Raw genomic sequence first — 27,244 nt, 5'->3', positions numbered from 1 at the left:
TTGTCAACATGACGGTTGTGCAGTGCTGTAAATCTGTGAAATCTGCCTGCAGACAATGTACACACAGTGTTAAACCTTATTTAAAACATACAACTGCACCACAGACCTCATTTCCCAGGAAATCTGCTGAGAGTGTCCTACAGCCCTTTTAAGCTCATTTTATATACCTTTCCCAGAGAGAATATTATGCATAAAGCTCCCTTACAGGCAAGCAGAAAGAGAATAAAACCCTTCAGCTAAATGCTAAGCATAAACAGCTACAATGGCATGCAATCATACAATGCCATTAATGATTTACATCAGGAAATGCCAAAGTAAGGGAGAGCACACAACCTTATCTGCTCCCTGTGTACACATGCAGGTTATAGGCTTTGGTTAAATCAGTTGTTTGCATGGCATGCAATGGCTAATTGGGGTTCTGCTGCTCAGCCTTGGGTGCTGATCTCGTTTAACTTCAAAATCTGTGTTCGCTGACTGCACAAGTGGTATCTAAAATTGTTTGTAGCTGCTTTTTCTTAATCTTGTGGAATTTTTGCCTATGCCAATTATACCTTTTAAGGGAAGGCGTTAAAAAATTGTTTCTTGGAGAACATCATACAAGGCGTTTCTGCCTAGCTTTAATCATATTTTAAATGACTGTCTTCTGAAACCTGGAGGGAGAGCTTCCTAGTAGTGTCTGAACACCATTTAATCACTTCTCGATCCTCTGCTGCAAGTGTGTAAGTGGCTGAAAAAGTTCTGCTCAACAGGATTCCACAGCAACTTCTCAGATGAGATTCTCCTCCAATGCATTTGGTTTTTTTCTTAAGAATAATCTCAGGTAGTTTTCTGTTGTTGTTGCTTTCAGTGCTGACCTGGAAGATAAGTTATCTCCCAAATAACAGGAACCAAGTCACATCCAGCACAGTGCCATCACACTGCACTTCTGTGAGTTTGCTAAGCTTCAAACAAAACCAGGCTGTGCACTCTGCTACAAGCCTGCAGCCGCCTCTGCATCTCAAGGTCTACTCCAAGGCACTCCTGGAAGAGGCACAAATGGACCCAGTGAAACCCCTACATACAAAGTCTTCCTGACATCTGCTGCAGGACACTCGAGAGTTGGCTTTGTCCTTTCTGAGCTGTTAGTTTGCTTTCAGGGGAGGTGGGAGGTACATGCAGGAGCTTTGCTGACATAGACCTGAGATGCACAAGTCTTTTTTAAGGTGCAGAAATGCTGTCATCAGATACAGAAACATCCTAAAACACTCTCAGCTTTATTAGTACAGATGAGATGCAGAAGCTATGCAGACGAATGATGAGAGCCAAAGGCTTGCCCAATAGGTGAAGTTACACGGTACCTTGTGATGATCTAACAGCAGCCTGCAGCCTCTGCCTCCCGTGCTGTTTATCTGTTTGCCGCCAGGTGAGCAAGTGAAACCGGTTCAGCACAGGGTCTGACACGTGTCAGGGCTGGGAGCAAAGCAGGACTTCCCCTTCTGGCACCAACGCGGGGCAGTCAGCTCGGCTGGGGCAGCTGCCTCTCAAAATAGCCCGCACATTTTGACACCCAAGTTAATTTACAACCTGATAAATGGGGGAGAACGCACAGCTCTTAAGGCTTACTCACAATTTCTACGCAATTGGCTGGAATGACGGAAGACCTGACAAGGCAAATGTGTTCAGGCAGGAGCACCCAGGCAGCTGCGCCATTGGTGGGGCACAGACGAGTGCAGAGGAGCGTGGCCACACGTTCGAGAGCCATCCATGTTTTCACAGCTCTAACAAATCTGCTTCAGGCAGAAGAAATACTCGGTGAGACTGAAGGAAGCAGGTAACAAGTACACAAGCCTCCTTACAGGCCACTGTCAAAAGAAGCACCGAATTTTAAAAAATATTAGCAGAGGCTTAGTATTTAATGCTTTAAGTGGCAAATCCACAGCAAATCCTCCCGAATTAAACTCAGAAGGTATGCACAAAAGGTATTTAACTTATTTTTTAAAGGCCTCTCGAGTGCTGTCTTTTGCTCTCTAACAGTGCACCCAACACGATGCTGGCTGCTGGAGCCCTGCAGAGCAGGTGGCACCCAGTGCCTCACAGGCCCTCTGAACTCACACCTCTCTTCCCAGAGAGCAAACCGTTTATTTGTATGCATCCCCCCTTCTAAACTTCAGCAACCTGAAAGTCTCCGTAAGGCTGATCTAAGCCGTAGTTCTGTGCTGTTACAGGAAATTTGCTCAAGAGTTACGCATGTAACCGATGCCACCACTGGGAGAAAATGTTCGCAGAAGAAATCAAAAGGAAAAAGCACCTCCCCATTTGTGCACACTGACTCCGAACAAGGAAGACAGCAGCTGCAGAGACCTACCTCAACGTAAGATTTTCTTTGCAATGCTTTAGGTTGAAATTAAGTAAAGACTCACCCCAGTGTGCAAATTAATTAACTTTTCTCCAATGGCTCCCTTTCATTTTACCTCCACAGTCCACAGACGCGTTGGGATCGTGTTCTGGTTGATTTCTGTAGGACTGGTGTGAGAGCTGAATATTGCTGTGCTTGGCAGGCTCAGAGCAAAGCCTGCCCTGCTTTTTATAAGAGCGAGACCAGTAAGGAAAAACAGCCAGAATCCAAACAATAAAAAAACCACCGGCTTATCGCCCGAAACGAAGCTTTACAAAGATCCTTGCAAGGAAAGAAAACAAGTAGCAGTCATAACACCACTTACTTCAGCAAGGAATGGCCACTGCAGACGTTCCCGAGCTCCTGATACCTGGGGCGGGGAGAGGAGAGCCACCTGCACAGAGCACAGACTGGTGGTGTCCCCTCCGAGCCAGACACACCAACTCCTCCCGCCCCCAAGGTGCTGTGCTTAGCTGGCAATGACACCACCACCACGACAGGGAAAAACACCCTTAAAAACGAAAACAAGTCCTATCAGTAAAAATGCACTTCTGCAGATAACTGCATCTACAGCAGGGACTTCTGCTGGCACAGCTGTGTCAGTCACGGGTCACACCTCGTCACAGCGCTCGCAGACAGAGCTGTGCCAGCAGAAGTTTGCCATGTAGGCCCGGTGTGAAGCTCAGCGGCTCAAAATGAATCTGCAAAGTTTTGTGTTTTTCATACCGCTGCCATACAAACCTTTGCCAGCACTCTGACAACGGGTATTCCTACTCCTTTGTCATGGGCACGTCAGCATCTCGGTTTCTGAGGGGAAAGCAAACCTAACCTCAGCCCAAGGATGTGGCAGTACCTATCATCCACTTACATCGTACTTTATACTTCAGTGAAATTCACCGACTAAATTAGAAAGCGAGAGCCCTTGCAGGAAGGAAAGGCAAAACTGAATAATGTCTGTTCCGTTGTACTTCAGCACTCGTAGTGCTACAACTCTTCACTTTTCATAGTGAGAAAGGAACAAAACTGAAAGTGTTTAACGGGGTTTGCTTAGCGGGCAGCACAGTGCTGCACAATTCCCACCGCTCAGCCCAACCTGGCGGTCATAGGACTTCTATCATCCCCAACCAGCTCTGAAGAGAGTGTGCAAGGAGATTTCACGCCTGAGTAGATACTAGAACATAAGTTCTGCTCGGATGAATCAACACAGTACTGTGGGCCACACATATGGTGATGCACAGATACGGGAAGGTATGGAGCAGCACGATGTCACCAGCACACACCACTCATCTACTCCGGAGCAAAATGACACAACCAAGTAGTATCCAAGTCCCACTACCCTCGGCAGGGCACAGAGAGCTCGAGGCGAGCATTCGCAGTCCCACAGCCCTCAGTTTGGAGAGCTTCGATAAGGCACACACGAGCCTGCAGCACGGTGTGGTGGAAACGGAAGGGGCCACGCAGGGACCTGTGCATGCAGAGCTGCCTCTGTCACTCTGGAGTGCCGCCAGTGCATGGCCAGGCCCAGCGGGCTGCCGTGTGGATAGACAGCCCTCTCAGTACAAGGTTCACCATCAGATCACGTTTTGGGAGAGAGATATAGGGAGGAAAACACTAGTGGTGCTGTGTTTGTAAAGGCCGCACTCCAACGCCGCCAAAGCCCTTTGGCCCTCCAAATGGAGGTGCTGCTTCTAGGAATTCCTGGGCCTTCGTCAAAGCGATGACACTCTTATTGGACACAACACACTTTGTATTTCTTTGTCAGAAAGCTTGCACCGGGGCAAAAAACATCTCAAAGGAATGGCAGACGCTAAAAATAGCTGCGTTATCGTTACTTTCATTATCGGCCATGTCCACACACGCCAGGAGCAACTCAAGACGAGCTGCTCCCCTCCAGGTTGGCTCGGAGTGTGGGGGACGGAGCTGTGCTGGCACCGCAGGGGCAAAATTCCCACCCCACAGACCGCATTTGGCCACGGGCCTCCTGTCCCAGCAGTGGCCGATCAACACAACTTGTGGCTCCCAGAAGCAGACACTCCAACTTTCAGCAGCGGGCGGACAAAGCTGCTCGCCCCGAGGTCCCGGCAGGTCAGACAGAACGTGCCCAAGGTTTCGGGCGGTCGGACAGAACACGGCGGGGCCGCCACACGGCGGGACGCGCTCCGCCATGTTCCGCGGAGAAGTTTACGAAGCAAGCCCCCGGACTGCTGGCACAAACTCGGACGTTCGTGCCCGTCCTCGCCTCCGCCAGCACCCGAGCGCAGGGCTGCGGCATTAAGCAACTATGTATATTCTATACTATTCCCCTCGAGGGAAGCGGCGCTCCGCGCCGCACAACGTCAGGTGAGCGGCCGGCCCGTCCCGGCGGTGGGCCCGGGGAGCCCGCACGGCCGCGTCTGGGCCCTGGGCCGGGGAAGACGCGCGGTCCCCCCGCCGCCCCGCATCCCCTCGGCGCGGCCTCCCTCCTCTCCCGGGCGGGTCCGTCGCCCCGCAGCCGCCCGGCCGGCCGCTGGCCCCGGTGCTGGCGGGCGGCGCAGGCCCCGACATGGCGGCCCCGCTCCCCGCCAGGCCCCGGCGGGCCGCGGCGCTCACCTGCATCCGGCGCGGCGGCGGCTGGCGGCGGGGCGGCGGCGGCGGGGCGGCGGGCAGCAACGACATGCAGGCGGCGGCCCGCCGGGGACGGGGAACGGGGCGGCGGTGGCGGCGGCGGCGGCGGCGGCGGCGGGGAGGAGCGGGCCGGGGCTCGGGCGGCGCGGAGGGCGGGGGAGCGGGAGGTGGGGACGGGAGGAGGAGGCGGCGGGAGCGGGGCGGGCGGCGCAGGGACCCCGGGGCGGTGCCGGGACCCCGGAGCGGTGGCGGGGAGCCCCCGGCGGGCCCTGGGGGGCGGCGGCTGCTCCTGGGGACGCCAGTGGGGCCCCGATCGTAGGGAGGGAAAAGAGCCCTCCGTGGCTAATTGTCGTTAATTACAGAGAGCGGCGTCTGACAGGGCGTACGTGAGGAGCAGGTCGCCCCGCGAAAGGCCTCCGGCGGTCGCAGGCGGGCTGAGGAAGTGACTCAGGTGTCGGGGTGACGGGGCCCCGCGCTGAGCCTCTGGGGGCGTAGGTCTTGTCTGTCATCGCCTCTTTCTTCATAGGAAGTGTCCCCCTGCTGCGAAACCCTTCCGCAGACCCGTGTCAGAGAGCGGACGGAACAGGTAAATGGTGTGCCAGCATTGGAACCCAGTGTTCTCCAGCTGGGCATACCGGAGTGTGCTGCTGTATGGCACCTGTGGGGACCATTCCTAAGTTCTGAAAGGAAATATGTGGGTGAAGAGTGAGGGAAAGATGGAGAGTGAATTATCAAAGGGGATCATAATAAAAAAAAGAAACTAGGGAGAGGAAAGTGCAGGTCGTTGTGTGTTCACCTGTGGGACCAAAGATGCTCATATTTGCTCAGAGAATGAGGAGCACAGAAGGAGCATCCATGGTAGAGCAGGGTTCAGACAGGTAACAGCCTCCAGTGTAAACGGGTGGTTGGGAGTGGGTGCACGCATGTGCAGAAGAGGGCAGAGCGAGAGAGAAGGAAAGAAAAAAATCTTCAAGAATGACTTTACTGGGATGTGTTTTTATAGGAGAAAAGTCATGAGCTGCCTTGGAAAGGCATTGGCACTCTGACTTCTTTGGTAGAGGTGCCTTTAGCTGTTCTGGTCATTTCCTCTCCTGAAAACAACCACCAAATGGATCGGTGGAGGTCTCCGCCCTCCCTTCTCCCGTTGCCTAGGTTAATCATCCCCTACATCTCCCGGCTCCCATTACAGGCCAGGGCCTCGCCACCCTCACCTCAGGTATTGTTTCCCTCCCTTCTCAGAAGGGAGCGTAACTGAGAAGCCAGGTTCTACGAGTGGCCTGCTTGGGGTCACTGCTGGCAGGGCCAGCATCTCCTGGGGGCTCGCTAGGCACTTGTATGGCAGACCGCAGCCTCTGATCTTTCCCAGTCAGAATTGATTTTTTCCCAATACTCTGAGTCCTTTGGCATCTATGCAGGTAATACAGAAGGATTGTTAAGAAGTGATCTGTGAGCCGGTACGTCCTGCCTATGGCCAAGACCCACGGTCTGTAGCAGCGACGCCCTGTCTGACCAGTGGGGAGCTCAGAGTGGGTTCAGACGTTTAGGGGGAACAGGATGGAGGATGCGTGTTGTTACCCCATCACAGGTGCACGTTGAGCACTCGTGTGGTAGGTCTTGCATTACATTTGCCACCACTTTAGTATATACATAGTTGCTTAATGCCCATCAGAAAAGAAACCCCATTCCTTGAAGCTGCTGTATCTCTGCATTTTGAGTGTGTGCCCTTTCACACCGGTCCCCAGGACTCTTTAACCAGGCAGGTTGTTTCTTCCTGTCTCCCTCAAACCTTCCCACCTTCCTTGATCCCTTCCCAGGACATGTAGGCAAGTTACCTTGGAGAAACGCCCATCAGGTTTGTTATGCTGCATTTTGCATATGCACGCAACGTCAGCTGCTCTGCTTTAAAAATAACAATTCTAGTCCAAAAGGCTCCTGCCATATTTAAGGAACGGAGGAGGAAATGTAAACGTCAGGCAGCCGCACGGCGGTCCCCAGGTGTACGCAGCGGCTTTAAGCCGCGGCCCGGCAGCCCGGCGGGAGCAGCGCCCGGCGGACGTCTTTTGCGTTGCACCGCGGCGGCTGCTCAAGATGGCGGCTCCCGCCGGCCTGTTACTGCGGCGAGGTGAAGGCGCTCGGCCGCCGCCACCGGGGCCGGGGGTGGCGGGGAAGGGAGGCGGGAGGGCTCCCCGCGGGACCAGGCGCCTGTCTGAAGCCGTGCGTGCTTTTCCCCACAGTGCTGACCCCGTGCCGCCGGTGGGCCTTGCCCGGCCTCCAGCAGCGTCCCGCCGCCGCACCGCTGAGCGCCGCGCCGCCCGCCCGCCTCTACGCCGCGGCCGCCAAGTGAGTGTGCCGGGGGCTCTGCGGCGCTGCCCCTCCGCGCCCTGTGAGGAGCTGGAGGCCGCCGCGAGGCATCCCTCGGCATCCTCTTGTCTGGGCTGAGCAAACCGACGGGCCTCAGCTGCTCCTCTGGCGTCTCATCCTTCAGATTCTGATGTTATTTATTTTGATGTTTCTTAAAGTCTGATACTACTAAGTGAAAAAGGGAAAAAAACGAGATGAGTGTACAGAACAGTGGCGCATGCGATACACTGAGAGCTCTGAAGAGCAGTTACTTTCTCACTTTTTGCATTCTTATTATTAGAGAAATAGTGGCTGCCTTTTTCTCAATGAGTTGTGAACCTGATAAGGCGGGCAGGATTATATAAGGATTGGGGCTTGTATTTGTTAACTGCACTGGAAGTTTGTTTTCTGCTTTGGCCATTGGAGACAAATAATATGAGTGAGTTTAGGGGTGCTGCTTGTTCTTACGTGTAAAACCTACCTTTGTAACTCTTTGCTGATTAGTGCTTTGCTGACAGTATCTACTCTTTTCTCTTGAAATACATAATGCTCTACAGTTGATGATGGTTGGGTTTTTAGTGTTTGTTTTTTGTGTTGCACGTCTCAGAAATGCAAAAAGAGATTCACAGAAGGCCAAGCAGGAAGAAACTCAGAAGAAAAAAGGACGTGGCAGGCGGCCACTGCTGAGCAAGCCTGTGGATGATGTGTACTTGACGTGGTACTACAAGCGACCATCCTACAATGTAGAAGAAGCTGTGGGTATGTTAAAGAAATTTCAGGAACTGGACTTCACCTACCCAAAACAGTTTGTGTATATTAATGTGACCCTAGATATGGAACTACCAAAGAAGGTAAGTGGGAAGTGGCTACAAATAATTATTTTTTTATAATGTGGAAAGCTGTATTTTAAGTTTAGAGTAGATGTTACTAGTGGTCTTCTCACCTGCCTCTTGCAGGTGCTCTGGCTGAGTGTTGGAATGCTGCTTGTGTTTGCAGGTGGCTTTATACTTTTACTGTGTGTATGCTTATTAAATAGAGATTAAGTACTTGGGGTGAAGATGCCCATCTTCAGGAATTATGAAGTTGGGCTATTATGTGACTGAAATTCAGGTTCAGGCAGAACTGGTCAAACTAAGCCTTACCCCTACTTGAGCTTTCCACGTAGATTATTACCTTAGATGCGTGTTTTGTTCTGGAATGATTGTTATAGGGAGAATTCTTAGTCTAACTTCTTCCCATCTCTGCCTCCCACCATGTTTTAAATTCTGTTTTTGTCGTGCTCCATGAAAGTATGTTATTGCATGTTTGCTTATGATATTTTTATGAGCACTGTTAGAGTGAGGCGCTTCTGTGTGAAAGGGAAGCATGTATTTTATTTATTTATTTAAAGAACCTTATTTTGTTGTTTATTTCCCTGGAACCCTTGGAGTTCATCCCCAAGCCCTGTTACATTCCTTGCAGGGCTGCTGATGTCCTCAGCAATTACTGGAAGATGGTTTCACTTTGCGTGACTACAGATGATGCCAGCTCCCAAACTGTGATAGACTAGACGTGAATCCAGAGCCGAAGGATTCACAGTGTTGCTTTGGTGAAATGCATGAGAGCTAGGACTCCTGTTAAGTTGCTGTAAGGCTATCGCTTTTAGAGGAGTGCCTTGCTGTCATCTGATTTCCTGGCTTGGGTTAACGACATGGTCATGTTAAGTGGGTACATCAGTGCAAGCCTTCTTTGCCACACTAGGAGTGGATGGCGTCCCTACAAGTCTTCAAAAGATGCAGATTAAGAAATGAAGAAAAAGCATAGACAGTTTTTTTTTTTTCTAAGTGATGTTTATTGTCCTCTCAGCTGCTTAAGAGGTCATTAGGATTCTGGTCTGAGTGTTGCCTTGGTGCAGTGTTCTTGTAACTAGTCGTCTCTTTCATCAGTTCAAAGGTGTCTAGCCTGGTTGAGCCTTACTCTAAGACATTCTGCTTCCTCCATAGTTAGAAAGCAATTTGGCTTCTTTAAAGTTTATTTCCTCCTGTGTCTAACTAAGTATCTTCTTTAGTATACCAAGGGGCTCTTAAAGCTAGATAAGTTCATACTTAAAGCAATACAGACCTCTTGCAACTGTTTTTAGTAGCTGTGTGGTATGCTTATGCCTTGGCAAGGGACGCGTTTGTTGCAATTGTTTTGCACTGTCTGCTAAATTGGTGACATAAGTCTGATAAGCTGTGACTACAGCATCTCAGTGGTTGTTACTGATGCCACCTGAGTGTGTAGCAGTCCCACACATGGCAGACAGTGACCTCAGTTCCTTTCTCTTGACCAAACAGCAGCATGAATAATTCCCACATTTTAAGTTGGTGAAGTTTCAATTCGTTTCTACACCAGACATACAAAAGCAGTCAGAATCTATGCATTGTGTGGTTTTTATTGTGATTGTTTACCATATGTAAGTGTAGTGTAAGTACACATGTTTTTGTCAGGTGGCTGCATTTGTGTGGGACAAAGTTACTTAATCTGACTTGCTCTTCAGCCGTGGTTTGTTTCAATTTTTCTTCTTCTCTTTTTAGAAAAAGGTGGATCAGTTTGCAAGCATTGTTCTTCTTCCATACCGCTTTACAGATGAAACGAATAAGGTCTTGGTTTTCACAGAGGTCAGTAAGCCTGAGTTACTTATTTATATATGTCATGAACCCTGCATGCTCTTGTGTCAGAACTAGTTGTGTTGTATGTACGGTACCTGGCGCTGAGAAGACTCTTCAAATGCTTTATGGAACTCACAAGCCTGTCAAGGATACATCTTCAACAGTGTCTTAATATGTTAACAAGCATCTTGAATTTCCTTAGTCGTGTTATCTTTACGTATCTGGTTTATTCTAGCAATGCACTCAGGGAGAAAACATCTGCATAGGTGTGACTAAGGGAAAGGGATGATTAAAGTCTTCTATAGAGTTAAAACTTTGACCATCCTGTAAGAAAGATGGACAGTTTGGTGCAGCAGTCATTTCCATCCTTACTGTCTTAAGCCTTAGCAGACAGTGAAAACTAGAGGTGTTTGTTATTCACCATAGCTTATATTGCAACGGAATGCAATTGTGTGATAGTGGTAGGGAGTGACTTCTCAAAAAAAACCAACACAACAAAACAACCAATCCAAAGCAAGCAACCAATGAGAATAACACAACAACTTTCTCCACAAACCCTTCATGCTCTGTTGTAGGAGTTTGCTAGTATGACATGGTGTGTGGAGCCATTGTCTTATCTGAATGAGGCTACTGCAGGCTCTTTGCTGTTGTCCTTTGCCTGTTACTTTTTCTAACAAAATAGTTACGTGTCATCAATATGAGATTATCGTGGAGAAGTGCCTTGAACTGAATTTATGACCCTTTGAACTGAGTTTTGATAGATTTTCTATCAAGGTGAGATATAAGCTGTAAGGTGAGAATCCTCCTACAGAACTGAGGCTTGACAAGTATGCCAGATTCTGTGTTGCAGTGTCTTGAAATCTTCTCTTAACCTCAAATTCAATCAGGATAAGAGACCTCATGTCTTCTGGAGGCATGTATGTGGAGAAAGACTGAGGGACTCCATTCCCACGCCACCACTTTCACATGGAAGGCTGGAGCTAGTCAACTCATTCTTGTGAGGGAGACCTTGTTCTGACTTTCCAAAAGCTTGAGCCAAAAACCAATTCCTGCTGCTATTCAATATTTCAGAGCATATTAATAGCTAAACCTCACAGAAGAAAAATGACATTGTATTCTAAATGCTATTTGAAGCAAAATGTTAATAGCAGAAGTAAATAGCCTTATTTTATAGTGGTTTTAAGTAGCATTCTCCATACTTTTCTTGTAGCGTTTAGTAAATGTTGACTCCATCTAGTGGATGGTTGCCTGTGACTTTCAGAGAATGTTTAGAGGGGAAAAAGGCCTTGTGACTGTGCTTTTCCCAAATGGGATCACTTCTTTTTTTTCTCATTCTTCACCAGAAGAGGACTAAAGACTTTCCTGTTGCTTCTTACTGGGACCTGGATTGAACTGAAGTTGCTGCTCCGCTGTTGGATATTTTGGGTCTTTGATTAGTTTTAAGACATTCTAGTGCCGTTGATACAGAGCAATCAATTGTACTGATGTTAATACACTTGTCTCTTTTTTTCTTCCAACAGAATGAGCAAGAAGCTGAAATAGCTCGAGAGAATGGAGCTGCTGTTGTGGGAGGTGTTGAATTAATCAAATGGGTATTTATTATTTATTTTCAATTAAGTAAATTAAACGTTTTAATTTGCCTTAGTGACTGATGGAGAAGGGACAAGAAACTTCATGTCCAAAAGTTTCCAGCTAGAAGTTAGCAGCCAATATGAACAGTGAAATACTGCTTTGTGTGTTCTGACATGTTGGTAGATAGAACTTGTGTACTTGGGTAATTCATTGCATTCCTGAATATATTTGAATTTGTTTTATTGTAGATTTTGGAAGATGAAATTCAAATGGATTTCTACATAGCTGTTCCTGCAATAATACCTAAGCTGATCCCATTGAGGAACAAGCTAAAACGAAAATACCCCAGCACGAGAAGAAGTAAGAAGCAAACCTTTTTTTATAAATCTGAGTACTGGAACAAGATTTAACTCTTGAGGTGATTTTTGTCTGAAGGTTTTTTTTTTAAGACATATAATTGCATTAAGTATTTTGCTGTGTGTGACTGAGCTACTTTGTCTTATGAGAGTTGCTTTAGGAAGCTAGTGCTGTGCCTTTCCCCCTGTCTCCTACAACACAAATGTTGGGATTACAGTTGAGGTTAGTTTGTCAACTAGTTGTGCACATCATTCTGTATGTGATCAGCTGTGCACAGTGATCACTGTACTGTGAACTTCGTGCAGCAAACTTAAGAAAACAGCAGCAGCTTGGAAGAAGTGTGTTCACTGAGGCAGTTATGTTTAACAGTTGTTTGGATCCCATCTTCATCCCTGCTTACGGTGTTGGTGCTTCTGAATAACAATGTTCTTCATGCTTTTTGTTAGTATAACCTGTTCACTTATCTGTATGTCACTCCCTTTTTATTCTGCACAAGAAACTTTCTATTCAGATCAGATTCTCACAGCATCAAATGTCAGTCTTTAAACATTTTTCACCTTCCTTACTTATTTTAGATGTGTTTTAGGGGTCTGTTTCTTACACAGATGTGTCAGCTTCTTAAAGCAGTTAATCTTGGCTCAAATTCTCACTTACCTTCTGCCAGCTGTCTCAACAATGCTTTCACAAGCTGCAGTCACTGCTCTTAGCCTCCTAAATGTTTGCAGCAAACATATTAACCTGTCCAAAGCAGTACAACAGAATACTCCAGATGTTTCTGGGGAAAATGAAAGCTGTATTATTTCATTACAAACTTGCTTAGTTTGTGGGTTCTTGATGGTTGATTTATCTTGGAGCCACCCAAAGGCATGTGGGAGAAATAATACTTGCAGTTGAAACAATTGAGTGATGTTGTAAATCTGTCAAATAAGCTTTTGCAGCTGAGATAACAAAACCAGCTGTCTTTACTTGTGCAATGGCTGCGCTGGGTCAGAGTGTTTCAGGTAGTGTGTAATCTTGCTATTACACGGTTGTATACTGTTTGTTTCCAAGGCAGATGCTTGGAGATGGTTCTGAGTTTAACTCAGTAGATCCCAGCCTTCCAAACTAATTACATTAGGTAACAGAGACTACATATGTACACTCTTCACAAGGTTTTTTTTCATTTGAAGTGAGATCTTAGTTACATATTTAATTATTTTACTATATCCTCTGTAAAGATCTGCTGATTAATGAGAAAGGAGAGAATATGGAGGGAGATTTCAATACGAAACATGGAAACAGCATTTATGTTTGATGCTTAATTGCCTTAAGGTGAAACACCAAATTCTCCCTTTTCTAATAGTATGTTCTGCCCTCCTAATAGGTATTAACCTGTTTTGGTTGTCTTTCTTTTTAAATTAGATTCCCTGGGCCATGATATTCCCAAAATGCTACAGTTCTTCAGGGAAGGTCTTGAGTACACGGTCCAAGATGAGCGTCTAATCAAGACGAGGATAGCAAGAGTAAGTGGTAATGGAGAGCTCTTGACTGTGTTCTGCTGAGCAGAGCTGAAGTTTTCTTCCCTATTTCAGTACAAATAGTTTGTGTCCTGTGCGTTCCCAAGATTTTAAAGTATCGTTTGTCCTCTTTGTGTGGTGTCTTCAGCTGATGTGAGCACTATATGTCATTAAAGTACGGTGATGGAGGTTGGCTCCACTTAGACTGAGAGTGATACATATCTAATGCTGAGAAGTTAAGTATGCTGAGAGTGGGATCTGTGATTGCCATTCTATTGGCAATGAATTGTAATGAACAAATTGCCATTCTATTGGCAATGAACAAAATAAGATGCAGCTCAATGCAAAATGTGCCCTTTTCCTAGCAGTCCCTTTAGTATTTCTGCCTTTAATTTCATACTTCCCCAACCCCAATGCTTCTATGTGAAGAAAACAAAGCTTTATTTATGTAGTTAATGATTTATGGGTTGTAAGTCTGTAGAGTACGCACAAAGGGAACAGAAAGTATTCACTTGACCCTAATAATTAAGGACTGTTTTCATTTTGAAATTTTCAGACCTAGTTTAATTTTAAAGACTTTGATCCTGGCTCAGGGCAGAAAAAACCAACTGATTGCACCACACCTTAAATATCATAAAATTAACATGTGCTTTAACTACTGCTGTGTAAGAAACTGAGTTTTAGAAAAGCATTTTATCTTCTCTTACAGGGCTTTAGTCCTTTTCCTTAAGAGTTCTTTTTTCCGTTCTGAATTGTTTTGCTTCCGTTCTGTTATGTCTGTTTGTAATCCTGCCTATATTTAACTTTCCATTAGCTGATACTGGTGCAGAAAGGAAGTTCATGAGACTTCTAATCTCTGCAGTTTTGTCTGGTGGTGGTAGAGATAAGCAAGCCTGTTAATTTTGGCTAGCTCCTGTGAGTTGTGCATGTGTATTTAAAGGGTCTGTTCTTATACGCAGTACTCAAAACTGAGACTTTTCAGGCTGATTCTCCTAAAATACAGAATGTATTACACTTTCATACAGACAGACTGCATCTTTAGCTGCATGCAAGTCTGAGTGACTACGTGAAACACCACAAATCCATAGGTGTCTTGGTTTCCAGCACTTTGAACATACTTCATATTGCTTTTGCTTTGGACTAAATTTTAATCCTTTAACTTTCCTCATCTTGTACTGTAGATCAGCCTTTTAAACACCTGCAAATTAAGGCTCTTTTCATTTACTTATAAAGGGTTAAAAACCCACAGGTTTTGAATGAAGGTGATCGAAGAACTCAGATGGTTTGACAGCATTTGAAGCAGTTGCAGTTGGTTCTACTTATTATAGCTTCTTACTGCTGTGGTTAGAATTTCTGAAACTTAAACTGTGTTGTTACTGATATAAGGTGCCTTGTAGCACCAGCATCTTATGTTCTGAGTGCAGCCTGAGATGTCACTTTTTTATTTTCTAATTAGTAAATAGCAGGTTCTTGTGAATGAGCTCTTAATCTTGGCTTGGAAGCAGTATGATGGGGGTTTACTTGTGCACAGTTCAGCTGTGGCAAGATATTGTCAGCTACGTGGCAGAGGTGACTCCAGCACAGCACACGTGACGCGTTCAGAGAGCTGTATGCAGAAGGATGTCTGTGGCTACGGCTTGCGTAAAGTGTCTCCACCCTCTGTAGCTGCTCTCCTTTGCCTGACCTAGTTGTGCTGTTTGTGCAGTGGTGCTGGAAGGAAATCTGCTCTAGGCAAGGCTCTGGGAGCCTGTGGGAGCTTTGCGTGGTTACACGTCTGCTCACCACTGGATCTAGAGCTCTTTAAATTTAAACCTTGCCAGTGAGGAAAACATCATTTGTGAATTACACGGAGGCATGAAGATATATTGCTGTTTTCCAGGTGGTAGCGTAGATGTTTCTGGGACTCTGCCAAGCTGGCATTTCCTCAAAGAGATGTTTTCCCTTTAGTGCTGCTGTCTTATGTTGCCTGTTAGGTCAATTACGGCCAATAGCTTGAAGTTGTGCTGCACTCCCACATAAGTCGGCAGCCTTAATGGTGTTTTCTTATGTAGTAAGTAATTGAGATGTCTTTGAGGAGCCTGGGAGTTGGCAGTAGTTAAGTTTAATTAGTAGATCTGGAGTTGTGAAACTGAGAATGTAAAATATTCTTTTGAGACATGGAGCTTAAAGCAGAAGGGAGGCAAAATGAGAATGCTCATCATATCCCCTTCAAAATCGTGCTATCTGAAGAGGGAGCTTAAAGTCATTTTTGTCGAGGATTTTGGCACTGCTTTTGAATTTAGATCGGGTGCTGCAAATTGTTTTCTCCCAAGTTGGAGATGCTTAGAAAAATCAGAATGCAAATAAATGTGGCACCGGAAAGAAGTTTCCAGTTTGCTTTCCTGTCTGTGCAGAGAGCTGCCTGGGAAATGGTTCTTCTGTGGAACAGTGCAAGATTATTCTGAGAGGTGAGAATTGTTATTTCTTTTGGAAGTATATCATATACCTTTTGTGAAGGGACGGCTTGTACAGAAGCACAATTTCGTTCGTAGGGTTAGAAGTACAGAGAGAGTGAGACTGAATTGGACATCTGTGCCATTTGGTATACAGCATATGTGAGTGAATGGAAGTCCCTGTTAAGACAGGGAACAGAAATGCCAGTCTGCACTAGAGGTAGGATGTTGAAGGAACTGCTTCTGAATGAATCCAGCTTTGGGTGGCTTCAGGGTGTTAGGGCCATTCAGCCTTCTGTTATCTACCTCAGTGAGAGTTGAAGGTCTTGCACAGGTCCTGATGGTTTGCACTGTCCTGAGAATGATGTTCTCCTAGTCATCGTTTGCTGGCAAACAGCTTGAATTTGGAACAAAATGAGGAATTGGAGGTGGGGAAGAAATTGTAGCAAGCTGAACTAGAACTAGAAAGTAGTACTTCACAACAGTGAGGACCAAAGGGACTGCCTCAGTAAGGGTTGTTCTAGCCTGTGTTTTTGCCTTCCCTACTATTATCTCTGAAGCAGCAGTATTACAGCTACTACATCTGAAATGCATCCCACTTCAGTGCCAGGATGAGAAGACTGTATCTACAGGGTCCGTAGATTCCTGTAGAGTCCTACTGAGAGCTCTGTTTTGTTTTGGGTTTTTTCTGCTTTTTCCCCTTCTTCTTGCCTACTTTCTCAGGAAGATTCATAACTAAGCAGAAGCCTGTGGAAAGCAAGACAGCACAAAATAGGTCAGTACTCTTCTCTAACTCATACTGGCTGTCCTCCAGATGTTTTTACAGAAATGTTCCTCTGCTGTGTGTGTGTCAGCACTTAGCTGTTGGTTTGGGGGCTTTCTTCTGTTCCCAAAAGAAGAGAAGCTCCGGTTTCTGCCCTCACTGTGTAATGAAAGACATTCAACTCTCTGAGTAATGATGAAATGCAGTTGTTTTGTGATGCTGGTCCAACTCAAAATCAGTTAGGAGTAGCTCTAAACCTGTTCTGAAGAGGTTTCATTAACATTTTTCTATAGAACCCTCTGAGGACCAGCTCCTGGAGTTCAGCCAAGTCGAGTGGTTCTCCTGAAATAGGAGAAAATGTGGTTTTACTGGAACAGTGCAGAGATGTGCAGAGGTCGTGTATTGTTACAGGACGCCGGTCACCATGCTGGTGTTAATTACTTGACACCTCACTGTGCTCCTGAAACATCTCACCATTCATACGAACTAAAAGGTAAAATGCATCGCTGTTCATTTCTTATTATCATATCACTAGGAGACAAAGGGAAGTCAGAAAGCAGAGCTATGAACTCATGCTTCTCTGTGAGCTTCTTTCTTGTTTTGCAGTTGACTGCGATACGTTTGTATTTATTACAGGTAATTGGAATTCTGGGTCTCGCAGGTGAAGATGGCAGACTTGAAGTGCTGCTGTCTGTGGGGTTTCTATTCTTGTTAGTTTGTCTTAGAAGGGTTGTAATAGGGGATTTGGGGATAGGTTTTTGTTTTTTTAGTTTCCTTTCAGATACTGCAGCTTTAAGCCCAGTTTAAGTGCTTTGAGAACTGATTCAACTTTTTGGTTGAATGACTACTGGCCAGTCCAGGTCTCTTATGTGCCATGAGATAAAGCATTCCAGTTTCAGCTTTGGAGCAGATAATATTAATAGCTGCATTGTCCTGTAAGACTTTGTTAGTAAGCGGAGCTTGAATTCCGAGTGCAAGTGCTGAAAAACTATAATTTCTGGATGGTTGCAGCATTTAATGTAGGAGCCTCAGTCTTATGGCTGACTTGAGGTGGGAAAGAGGCTGAGGAAGTTGAGGAAGAGGCTGAAAAATGTATTGGTGTATCAGTGCTAATGCATGTTCTGGCCACCTCACAAGAGTGCATAATTGGTTCTGGGAGTAGAGGGTGAACTGATCTGCCTTGCTGTATAAGGCTCTTGGGATGGCAGTATTTTAGGAGTATTATGTTATTGCATGTATTCTTTATACTGACAGCTGGAAGAAGAGACAGTGTGAGAGTGAGACGGAGGCTCAAGCTTTATAGCTCCTTTAAATTTCTTGAATGTGATGTGAAATTACTGTTGTCTGAACTGAAAGCAACTGGGAGGTGTACAGAGGGGGGGAGAAGAAAAGACTCACTGCCTTGGCCAGGTTTTCCTGCCCTGCCATGGCTGCCATTTCCTCCCTGTGTGTTACATGTAACACACAGTGGTTACATCAGTAGTGCAGATTCACTGCGGTGACCAATCTGCTGATACAACTCCCTAAGCACAGTTCAGAAAAACAGCTCAATGTATTGTTTCAATAGTAGGGCATCTTTTAGTTCTTCATTTGCAGATGTAGCCAGCAAATAGGCAAGTGCCTTTCCTGTGTATTCCGTTGCATACTTCTAAAAATCCCTGAGAAGGCGATGTTTAAAGCTCTGTTGATGAAGCCTCAGCAGAGGTAGTGAGAGACCCTGTTGAAGAAGCTTGTCTCTTGGAAGAACGAACTTCCCTGTCCCTCCATACAGCACCTAGTGCTACTCTAGACAGTGATGTCCTAAACTTGAAAGAGTAAGCTGGGAAGAACTTCAGTTCTGTGTTCCGGTTGTAGTACATACTATCAGTCTTCTAAGCTACTTTGTGGTTGTTTTACACAAAATGGACTAGAATTAGATTAATAGTTGCTCCTTTTGTAGACCTTCTTATTTGCTCGAGTGACTCAAGACTTAAAGATACTGACCAATTCCCACTGGATCAGTCTGCTGTGTGGCTTGCACAGCTTTAGATCTGGTTTGGAGTGCTTTTGTCAGTTCAGGTAAGCCTAAAATTAACCTAAATATTTAAGTGCTGAAACACAATGACTGTGCACACACCAGGAGTTACTGTGGGATGCTTACTGTGTGGATGTGGAAACTATTTTGAAATACTCAGAACCTTTTGGGAATTACATGTCTTCATTATGGTGCCATTGACATCTCGAGAAAATTATGGCACACAGCCTGTTGGGATGTGATGTGATGGAACGTAACTTGCTTTCCCCTATTTGCTTATAGTATCAAATATTGGATGTTAACCAACGTCTTTGTGTTTTGAGATAATGGCCTTCTCTCATAATGTGTTGTAGTCTTGTTCTTAGAAGGAATCTTAATGTATTGCTTAGAGAAACTTGAAAATTGTGTCTTTTGAGTTCTTCTAGACTTGGTTACAGATGAGTAAGTAACTGAACAGTTATCAAGCTGTACAAGTAAGGCTTACTTGAGACATGAACATAGTGCAAGGTTTGGAAGCAAATACTATTCAAACCTTCATTTGAAGTGTAGTTTCTAATTAGTTATTACTGTTAAATTGTTTAAATTGTTCCAAGTATTCCTTTATTTTTAATTCCGTAAAGCGTGATCAGTCTGCCAGTGAAGTGAAATGCTCAGCATTAGCAAACAAATTTCTACATCTGTTAATTTATGGCAGGTATATCATCATGCTTTGCAATCAGCATGGTGATAATAAAGATGAATGACTACTGCCCTGTGTAGCAGAGGAATGGCATTTGGATTAGAAGTTTGCCAGAAGTGCATAAAAAGAAATCAATGGACCAAATCTGGGAGGAGACTACTGAAGCTTAACAGCATTTCTGTTGTAAGGAATACATTTATGGATAAGTGAGATGCTAATGAAATCTGCTTATGGTGCACTGGGAGGAGTTGAAGAGAAAGATGGGACCCCAGTGATTACTGTACAGTCCACTGAAGTGGAGTTAATTCTGTAAGAAAAATGCTATTTTCTCTTCAATTTCTATTGCTTCAATTTCTGAAATTTCTAGGAAAAAGATATTGACTATCATACAAGTGAAGATTTCTGGATTGTATGGGTAAAACCAGAGGGCAGACTAAATATGACAGTGCAGGACACGATGCTTCTAGAACATTAAGTCTGGGAAACGCATATTCAGCTCTCCAAGAGCTGTGTCTCTGGATTTGACCCCATGAGGTTTGGGTTTGTCTCTTCCTCATGAGTTGCTCATTGTTAAAGAATGTCCAGATTAGGTGAATAGAAATTGTGGTCTAAGGTGTTTAATATCTGAGGAAATAATACTTATCTGGCAATGGTGTTGGTTCACTCCCAAATACTGATCAATACAGTGAGGACTGCTTATGTACCCGAAGCAGTGTGTAAGTAGTCTGTTACTGAAGGATACTGTGCAGAATGAGGATCCCCAGTCCTCATTCTGGAGGTTTTGGTTGGCAGATCAAAAAAGGCATGGATGGAAACTGAGGTGTATAAAAAAGGGTAGATGCAAACTGGTCTGTGTTTTGTGCTCAGTGTACATGCTGCAAGCTGTAGTATGTTGAAATGGGAAAGTAAAAATGGAGCAAAGCTCCAAGTGTTTATGTTGTTTTTTTAATGATTTCTTTTCTTCAGTTATGTATCTTAATGCCTTCAATTTCAAGTGCTGTGTGGTTTTTTTTGGAGTTGATCTGTTTTGTATTTTGACAGCTATTTCTTGCTGCTCATTTCTTCAAATAGTACTATTTTGAAAAAGTACTTATGTACATTGTTTTTAAAACATCTCTAAGGCTACATGTGTATGGAACTATGGAAGTATAATTCCTGAATGTCACGTGTAGAAAGATGGGAAATAATGAAAGGCATACAACCTCAAAATACTTCTGAGGCATTTTGATAAGGCTGTTAATGGGATTTCTAACTCTTTAACAAGGATACAGAATCAGAGAATTGTTTGGGTTGGAAGGGACCTTAAAGATCATCTTGTTCCAACCCCCTCTGCTATAGGCAGGGATGTCTCACTAGATCAGGTTGCTCACAGCCCCATCCAGCCTGGCCTTGAATGCCTTCAGGAAGGGGGCATCCATAGCCTCACTGGGCAACCTGTTCCAGTGTCTCGCCACCCTCACAGTAAAGATCTTCCTAATATCTAGTCTAAATCTACCCTCTTCTTCTAATTTAAAACCATTTCCCCTTGTCTCCAGCTTTCCTGTAGGCTCTCTTCAGGTACTGGAAGGCTGCTATGAGGTAACCCTGGAGCCTTCTCGAGTCTAAGATCCTCAACTCTCTCTGCCTGTCTTCATAGGGGAGGTGCTCCCACCCTCTGATCATCTTTCTGACCTTCCTCTGCACCCACACCAATAGCTTGATGTCCTAGGGAAATAGCTTGATGTTCCCAGAGGAAAAAAAAAATGTATCCAAATATAAAATTCATATATGCTCAGCACCTTCAGAAATATCTATGTAGGCTTTAAGGTTATCATGGCTAATTCTGCATTATTGTTTTTCAGCTGGATATGCCTACTGAACAGATAGTTGCCAATCTAAAAACAATTATTGAGGATATCTGCAAGTTCAAACCATCAAGTGCTGGTAAGCAGCTGTTCTTCTAATCTATTGGTTGAAGCTGTTGAATCAAAATGAAGAAGCAAGCATTAACCAGGGTGTAATTGATGACCTGCTTTGTCTGCTTCAGATGGGAGGAGGGAGCTATTGGGTAACTCACAACTTAAGAACTGGACAGCCCATGAAGGCATTGATAGAGTGTACTCTTCTGATGTGAACTCTTGTTGCACTACAGATCTTTCTATATGATGAAAGGAGAGTGATGATGCATAGAACTAAGTTTGCAAGGTTGATTCTTATATAAATTATAGCCATACACTGAAATCTGCATGAGTCAGGCCTTCAGAGTCTGTGTAGATTGGTTTTGCCCACTGGCATGACCCTCTTGAAGCTCCGCACAAAGAATTTGAACTCAGAATCACAGAATCCACCTGCAGTTACTTAAGATGACGCTTATGCTTCAATTGACATTAGTCTGATGCTAGCTACCTGTTTGAAGGTATACTGCATTTTTAATTAATGGGCTTTATTCATGTGCTACACCAACTTAGTTAACTAAGGGTGAGCTATTTTTCTCTTTGTAGTATTTTGCTTGCTTTGTGGTATCTAGCTTGATGCTTGTGGTGTGGGCCTTTGATTGTTTTTACTGGTTAAAAAATATTTGCAATTTATAGGATGCAGGCTTATTCCTTAGAGTATCTTTACAACAATGGAATCTGGGTAGGCTTGCTAACTATCAATCACTTAGCTACAAGTTTCTAATCCTTTCAGATTACCCATATGTGCTAGTTTGTCTTCGTGCAGCTGTGTAGTTAGCACTAAAGTGACATTCCTCTGCAAATCACTTGCTCTATTGGAAGACTAAAAATACCACAAGGCATATGTTCTTGGAGTGTATGTAGATACAATTCCACAGAGAAACTGGACTATTTCTGTAGTTGCTCTTGTCAAAAGACTCGCTCAATGTTTGGGGGTAGCATCCTGAAATAGTATTGGTTTCTTCTATGCCCTCTGTCACGTATTAATATTTTCGTGAAGCTGCAAATACAGGAAAACTAATTGTAATGTGTTTTGGAGCCTACATTGGTGCCCATGTGGTCATTCTGACTAGAATTAGATTGCTACGAAGAGGGCTTAATTGTTGGAAATAAGTAATTGTAAACATTTGGAAGCCAAGCTACGTAGAGATGGTATTGACATAAACCCTAATCTTCATTAGCAGAGAGAATGTTATGTTTGCTTTCTGTAGAAAGAATGTGTTGTGTTGGTGTATCTCTCATCACTCATTTTATCTCATTCTTTTGATCATTTTTGATCTACTTGTGTGGTTCTGCTTCAGGTCATGCGTTGACAGAATCTGGGTTAGTACTAAGGTAAATCAGTATGGAGACGTGAAAATTGGTGGAGTAACTGAATAGCTGGTATTCTTTGTTTTCTTAGGTCCCTTTGTGAAGAAGCTGGTTATTAGATCTTCAACCAGTGAGGGCTTACTATTGAACCTTGATGGACTTCTCCCTGAGGCAGAGAAAGTAGAAGAAAAGGAAGAAGAACCCGCAGAAGATGATGATGAAGAAAAACCTGTCCAAGAATCTATTAGTACCTGATGCCTTTCTTTGTGCATCTGATGATCAAGCTTGGAAAGCAAATGGTGTCATTCAAATCATATTCTGTGAAAAGGATTAAAAAAAATAAATCTGTGACTTCCACTTTTTAAAATTGTGTGACAAGAAATTGTCAGAAACAGGAGGCTGTTGTTAAAACTGGAGGAGTCTTAGGTTTCTTCTGTTGGTAGCTGAAAGCTCCCTAATTTGTGTGTAGTTTTTTCTTTGCATGTGATAATTCTTAGCCTAATAAATGTTGTGCTATAAATTCTGAGATATCACCATCCAACTTCCACAGTTACAGCTGAAATGCCAGCACGCCTTACATCCATAATGCTGGGTTTTCGACTTTGTGGAAGTTGCAGAATGTTCAATCTTCTGTATGTTAGACTCAGTCCCACACAGAGAAACTAATGCAGTTTCTTGTGGGAAGCTGCTGTATAGCTTGCGAAGAGAAGGAAGCTAGGTTTTAATTTACTGTCCCATTTTCTACAACATCAGGGATGAATTTGCTTTTGGGTTGGTGGGAGTTGCATCTTCCTGGTGCTTGTGGTATCCAACTTTGTTTTCATTTAATCTACATGCATAGCTACTGAAGTGGTATGTAGAGAATTGCTGCTTCACTTGGCATTCTGAAGCTACCTCCTGCTTCTGAATGCGGGGTAGTCTTTGTGACAAACTGTAGTAGATTTTTTTTTTTTTCTCCCACAGAAGAAAATGGGATATCTTATGTGAGAGGAGTGGTTGTGCAACATTTTTCTAATAACGTGTAATCTCTGTATAACTCATTATGCCTCTCAGGGAATCCAATTAGTGTTTGTAATATGCAGGAAAGAGTTAATCCTAGAATCATAGACTATCCTGAGTTGAAAGGTTATCCACAAGGATCATGGAGTCCTACCCAGGAGCACCTAAAATTTAATCCCTATTTTTGAGAGCGTTGTTCAAATGCTCTTTGGACTCTGGCAGCTTAGTGCTGTGATTACTGGCCTAGGGAGCATCTGCTAGTGTCTGACCACCTCTGGTGAAGAACCTTTTCCTAAAACCCAACCTGGCCTTGCTCTGACTGTCATATGTTAAACTACTTTGGGGTGATATCTGAGTGAAGATCCAAAATTTACGTATTGATTTGTTGTCTGCCATAAAGGTAGAAAAGCTCTTTTGACAGGCTTGCAGATAACTGCTTGGGGTAAGTGAATGGGTTTGAAGTTGAGAAGGCTTCACAACAGTAATAGATCCTTCTGTACAGGTAATTCATAGGAATACTCCTGTGCTATGCTTCATGTTGAGAGTTTACCTAAAAATGCTGACTGATGCTTTTTGAGGATTTATGGTGTTACTGTATGGGGATGGAAAGCACATAAGAGGAGCAGTGAGTTGTTAGGAGGTGTAGGGGCACGTGCTTGGCTAGTTACTGTGGAGGTGCAATGGCTCCTGTAGATAGAGGCTCCCAGTCCCCCATCCAGCCAGTGTATGTGGGAGTGTGAGAGGAAGGCTATGGAGTCCCTTTTGGTCATTCACTAGCTTAACTTGTTCCTCTGACTCTTGATGTCTATGAGTACCAGTTAGATTGGTGGAAAATCTTGAAAGCAAAGACTTTTTAACTGAAACAGAGGACTTTGTTAGGAATAGCACAGCCTGATGTGCTAGACTGCCAATAAATTAATTAAACTCTTGATGAGGATTGAGCTCTTAAATGTTGCCAAGTTGAGTCTTCAAATGTATTTAACTTTTTGTTCTTTGGGTCTAGTTGGTGTGGGTAAAACCAAAACTGCTTTTTTGCAACAGGTAGTAATCATTATGCTCGTAACATAATCCTGCTGACTTTAATTACAGTTGTATGGCAATTACTTTGACCTGTTATTATATCTACTTGTTTTTTTTTTCCAGCATTCTTATATATAAGCTGAAGACTAGAGAAGACATCTAGATAAATGCACGCGTTTTTCCACCTCACTGTGGAATGTTTCCAAGCTTTGTTCATGTTGCTTCCAGTGGGTGGCGTTTTTGTTCCCTTTCTTTCTTACAGAAAGTGTTTCTCTATGATTTTTTTTCATTCTTTCGTGTTAGACATATGCTAGTAGGAATGCATCCGGAAAAATTAATACGAGTCCAGAAAGGATCGACTGTGCGAAAGGGGATAAGGTTATCCAAACTTCATAGGGTTGCTCGCATTTGGGGCTCTAAATAATTTTACTGGAGGTGAGGATGCGTTTTGTTTCTTTTTTTTTAATGGGGCTACACGTGTCTGCTTTGAAATTGTTGCATCCCCATCTGGAGCCTTTTGCTGCTGTCAGTCAGGGAGGGTGCCTGACACAGTGCTCTTAGGCCACACTGCTGTGTTTTTAAATACGTGGAGTGCTTTACACCAGCACTTTTTTACCAGAAAATTGTCTTAGGGGTAAAGGAAGGCTTCATACTGACTTCAGCTGACTTGGATGGATACATTCAGCCTTATGAACATTGTCTTTTGGCTGTGGGCTGTGCTCCTGTGCCTTGCAGGAAAAAAATTCAATTCATCCAGTGTTGGTTATGGAAGTGAAGAGTTGGCGTGACTAGCAAGAATATTGTGTTGAATGTATTTACCTGACCTAAACATTCAGTTTGGTCTGATTCAACTTATCAAGAAATGGGATGTTGCATGGGGGAGATGCTTACTTGTCCCTACAGAAACATGTGTATTTCTGATCAACTGAGACAGAGAAGACAAGTTTCTGAAGATGAGAGAGGACAGTTTAAGTGTTTAAGGCTTTTTTAAGGTTTAAGGAATTTTCTTCCCTCTTCCCTGTGCTTTAAATAGCTGCTGTGCCGGTCACTAGTGGCTGTGTGTGACGAAGTCTAGCTTATGCCAGTATAGAGTGGAAGAGCAACTTACTCTGCAGCAAAAGACTTGATGACTTCTGACAAGCTCTTCTTAGGTCATGTTCTGCAAGCTCTGTGCCTGCACTCTGTCTGGTTTCATAGCTCAAGTATAGCATCGTGTACAGGTACATCGTTTATACTGTAACCTTTTCTCATTTGGAGATTGTGTTGAGGATACGTCCTTGCATGAACAGGGAGGAGCAAACCATGGGAGGTGTGCTTTGTTTTGAGGACGCGTCTCTTAAGCTTCAGTGCATCTCACGTGGGTCACGAGCAGTTGATTAACACTTTGAGTTTTAGGGGGGAAAAAAAGGATGTTTTATAGGGTCTGAAGGTGGGGTTTAGAAGATGGGCATTCATTTCTTTTATTTTCTTTAAGTGATATTTAAGCATAAATATACAGGTGAACTTATCTCAGCCTCTGACTGCTGAGGGTACTTCCAGAGAATTAAAAGCATGGAATGCTGTGTATTCCTGTAAAAAGGCATACTTCAGGATCTTTGAACATTATGGCAGCACTGAAAATGTGAATCTCTAGAGGTGAGGTGAGTTTAAAAAAAAAAAAAAAAAGCTAATGAACTCATCTAACTTTCAGCTGCATTTATTCAGGTATAATCTTGCAGTTCTGAATGCATGTTGTAACGTTACTAATTGGTGTAGTAATGTCCCTAGTTCGTATAATACTGAAAGGGCATTATGCAAATGTTGTGTATATCGTGATTTTATCCTGAAGTGCTTGACTGGAATGGAGGAGAGATGAAAAGAAGAAAGACAACATGTGGTTATTCCCATTTAACAAGCTTAGTCTAAGAACATGCGGAGTGGGAATTGTTGTACATGTGTTTCTTGTGCCAGTATGCCTCAGAAATCCACTTAATTGCTAAAGTAAGCATAACTAAGATGGCATTTCTTGCTTCTAGAAATGAACGCTAGTGTACTATTTGCTCAGTTTGCTTTTGTAGTGCCTTAGCGGTTTCTGATTAGTTACAGCAGCACGTGAAACTGTTTCTGTCCTAAATGCTCAGTTATTGGAAGTCAAGTAAGATAGGAGGCAGCCTTTTACCAGAGCTTCTGTTAATGAATGCTTAATACCTCCTTTGGTAGGTAAACAGAGCGCAGATCTTCTATCAAAATCAAAACTGCATTAATGCAGTCCTGCCGAACTGCGTGGCAAAGCAAGAGATGATGTGTTACAAGGCAGTAACCTGTCTGCACTGGTTTTGTGTGATGTTGCTTGCAGTAAGTACAAACGCGTTTTAAGTAAATAACTCTAGTGAGGGGTACTCCAAGTAAACTCCTAATACAAAGTTAGACATGAGAGCAGCTACGTTTGGTTCCTGTAGAGTAGCTGACAAGTCTCTAAATGGTGTTTTCTGATAACAAACCGTACTTTGCTGTGCATGTATTGCCATCAGCAAGAAGGGAGAAATGCCTGGGAAAGCAGACAGAAGGACAAGGCGATCTTCTGTTGTACTGCTCAAGTGAAGAATGCTCACCGGGGTGTCCAACTCTTCTCTTGAAGGGTTTTGTGTTCTTCGCTCTATCTTGTCCAACTTTGCTTAGCGTAATCCAAACTATGCTGACTTTGGTTGGCAACTGCATTCCAGCCAAAAATATGTACTGG

At 44.1% G+C, this 27,244-nt stretch overlaps 2 protein-coding genes across 5 annotated transcripts in view; one reads left to right on the top strand and one right to left on the bottom strand.

The window, feature by feature from the left end:
- CNOT6L (CCR4-NOT transcription complex subunit 6 like) overlaps positions 1-5,146 on the bottom strand; it is a 34,499-nt gene extending 29,353 nt beyond the window's left edge. Inside the window, exon 1 of the mRNA XM_420472.8 lies at positions 4,964-5,146. The gene's annotated coding sequence lies outside the window, so the exon portion shown is untranslated. The remainder of the gene's footprint in view (positions 1-4,963) is intronic.
- MRPL1 (mitochondrial ribosomal protein L1) lies at positions 4,343-22,873 on the top strand. Of its 4 annotated transcripts, none has more exons than XM_046941099.1 (9): positions 4,498-4,714; positions 5,505-5,564; positions 7,926-8,169; positions 9,874-9,957; positions 11,469-11,540; positions 11,769-11,880; positions 13,279-13,379; positions 21,103-21,184; positions 22,598-22,873. In XM_046941099.1, exons 1-9 carry the CDS (start codon positions 4,656-4,658, stop codon positions 22,759-22,761), a joined length of 978 nt encoding a protein of 325 aa, XP_046797055.1. In that variant the 5' UTR covers positions 4,498-4,655; the 3' UTR covers positions 22,762-22,873. The 4 variants fall into 4 exon arrangements, 3 of the variants coding, with proteins under 3 accessions (XP_046797056.1, XP_046797055.1, XP_046797054.1); XR_006939250.1 differs by lacking the exons at positions 4,498-4,714; positions 5,505-5,564; positions 22,598-22,873 and adding exons at positions 7,041-7,100; positions 7,213-7,318; positions 16,862-17,061 and having other exon boundaries at positions 21,103-21,187; XM_046941098.1 differs by lacking the exons at positions 4,498-4,714; positions 5,505-5,564 and adding exons at positions 7,041-7,100; positions 7,213-7,318.
- The last annotated feature ends 4,371 nt before the right edge of the window (positions 22,874-27,244 follow it).

The sequence above is a fragment of the Gallus gallus genome, chromosome 4 (genome assembly GCF_016699485.2).
Source record: "Gallus gallus isolate bGalGal1 chromosome 4, bGalGal1.mat.broiler.GRCg7b, whole genome shotgun sequence".
NCBI classification, from domain to species: domain Eukaryota; kingdom Metazoa; phylum Chordata; class Aves; order Galliformes; family Phasianidae; genus Gallus; species Gallus gallus.
The sequence above is the reverse complement of the archived record's forward strand: the minus strand, read 5'-3'. Positions and strand labels throughout refer to the sequence as shown.

Excerpts from the sequence above, each read along its gene's own strand:
- MRPL1 (XM_046941098.1), top strand. The coding sequence starts at position 7,067 with ATGGCGGCTCCCGCCGGCCTGTTACTGCGGCGAG. Across the intron at positions 11,881-13,278 it reads ATACCCCAGCACGAGAAGAA|ATTCCCTGGGCCATGATATT; the intron begins GTAAGAAGCAAA and ends TTTTTAAATTAG. Across the intron at positions 21,185-22,597 it reads GTTCAAACCATCAAGTGCTG|GTCCCTTTGTGAAGAAGCTG; the intron begins GTAAGCAGCTGT and ends TTGTTTTCTTAG.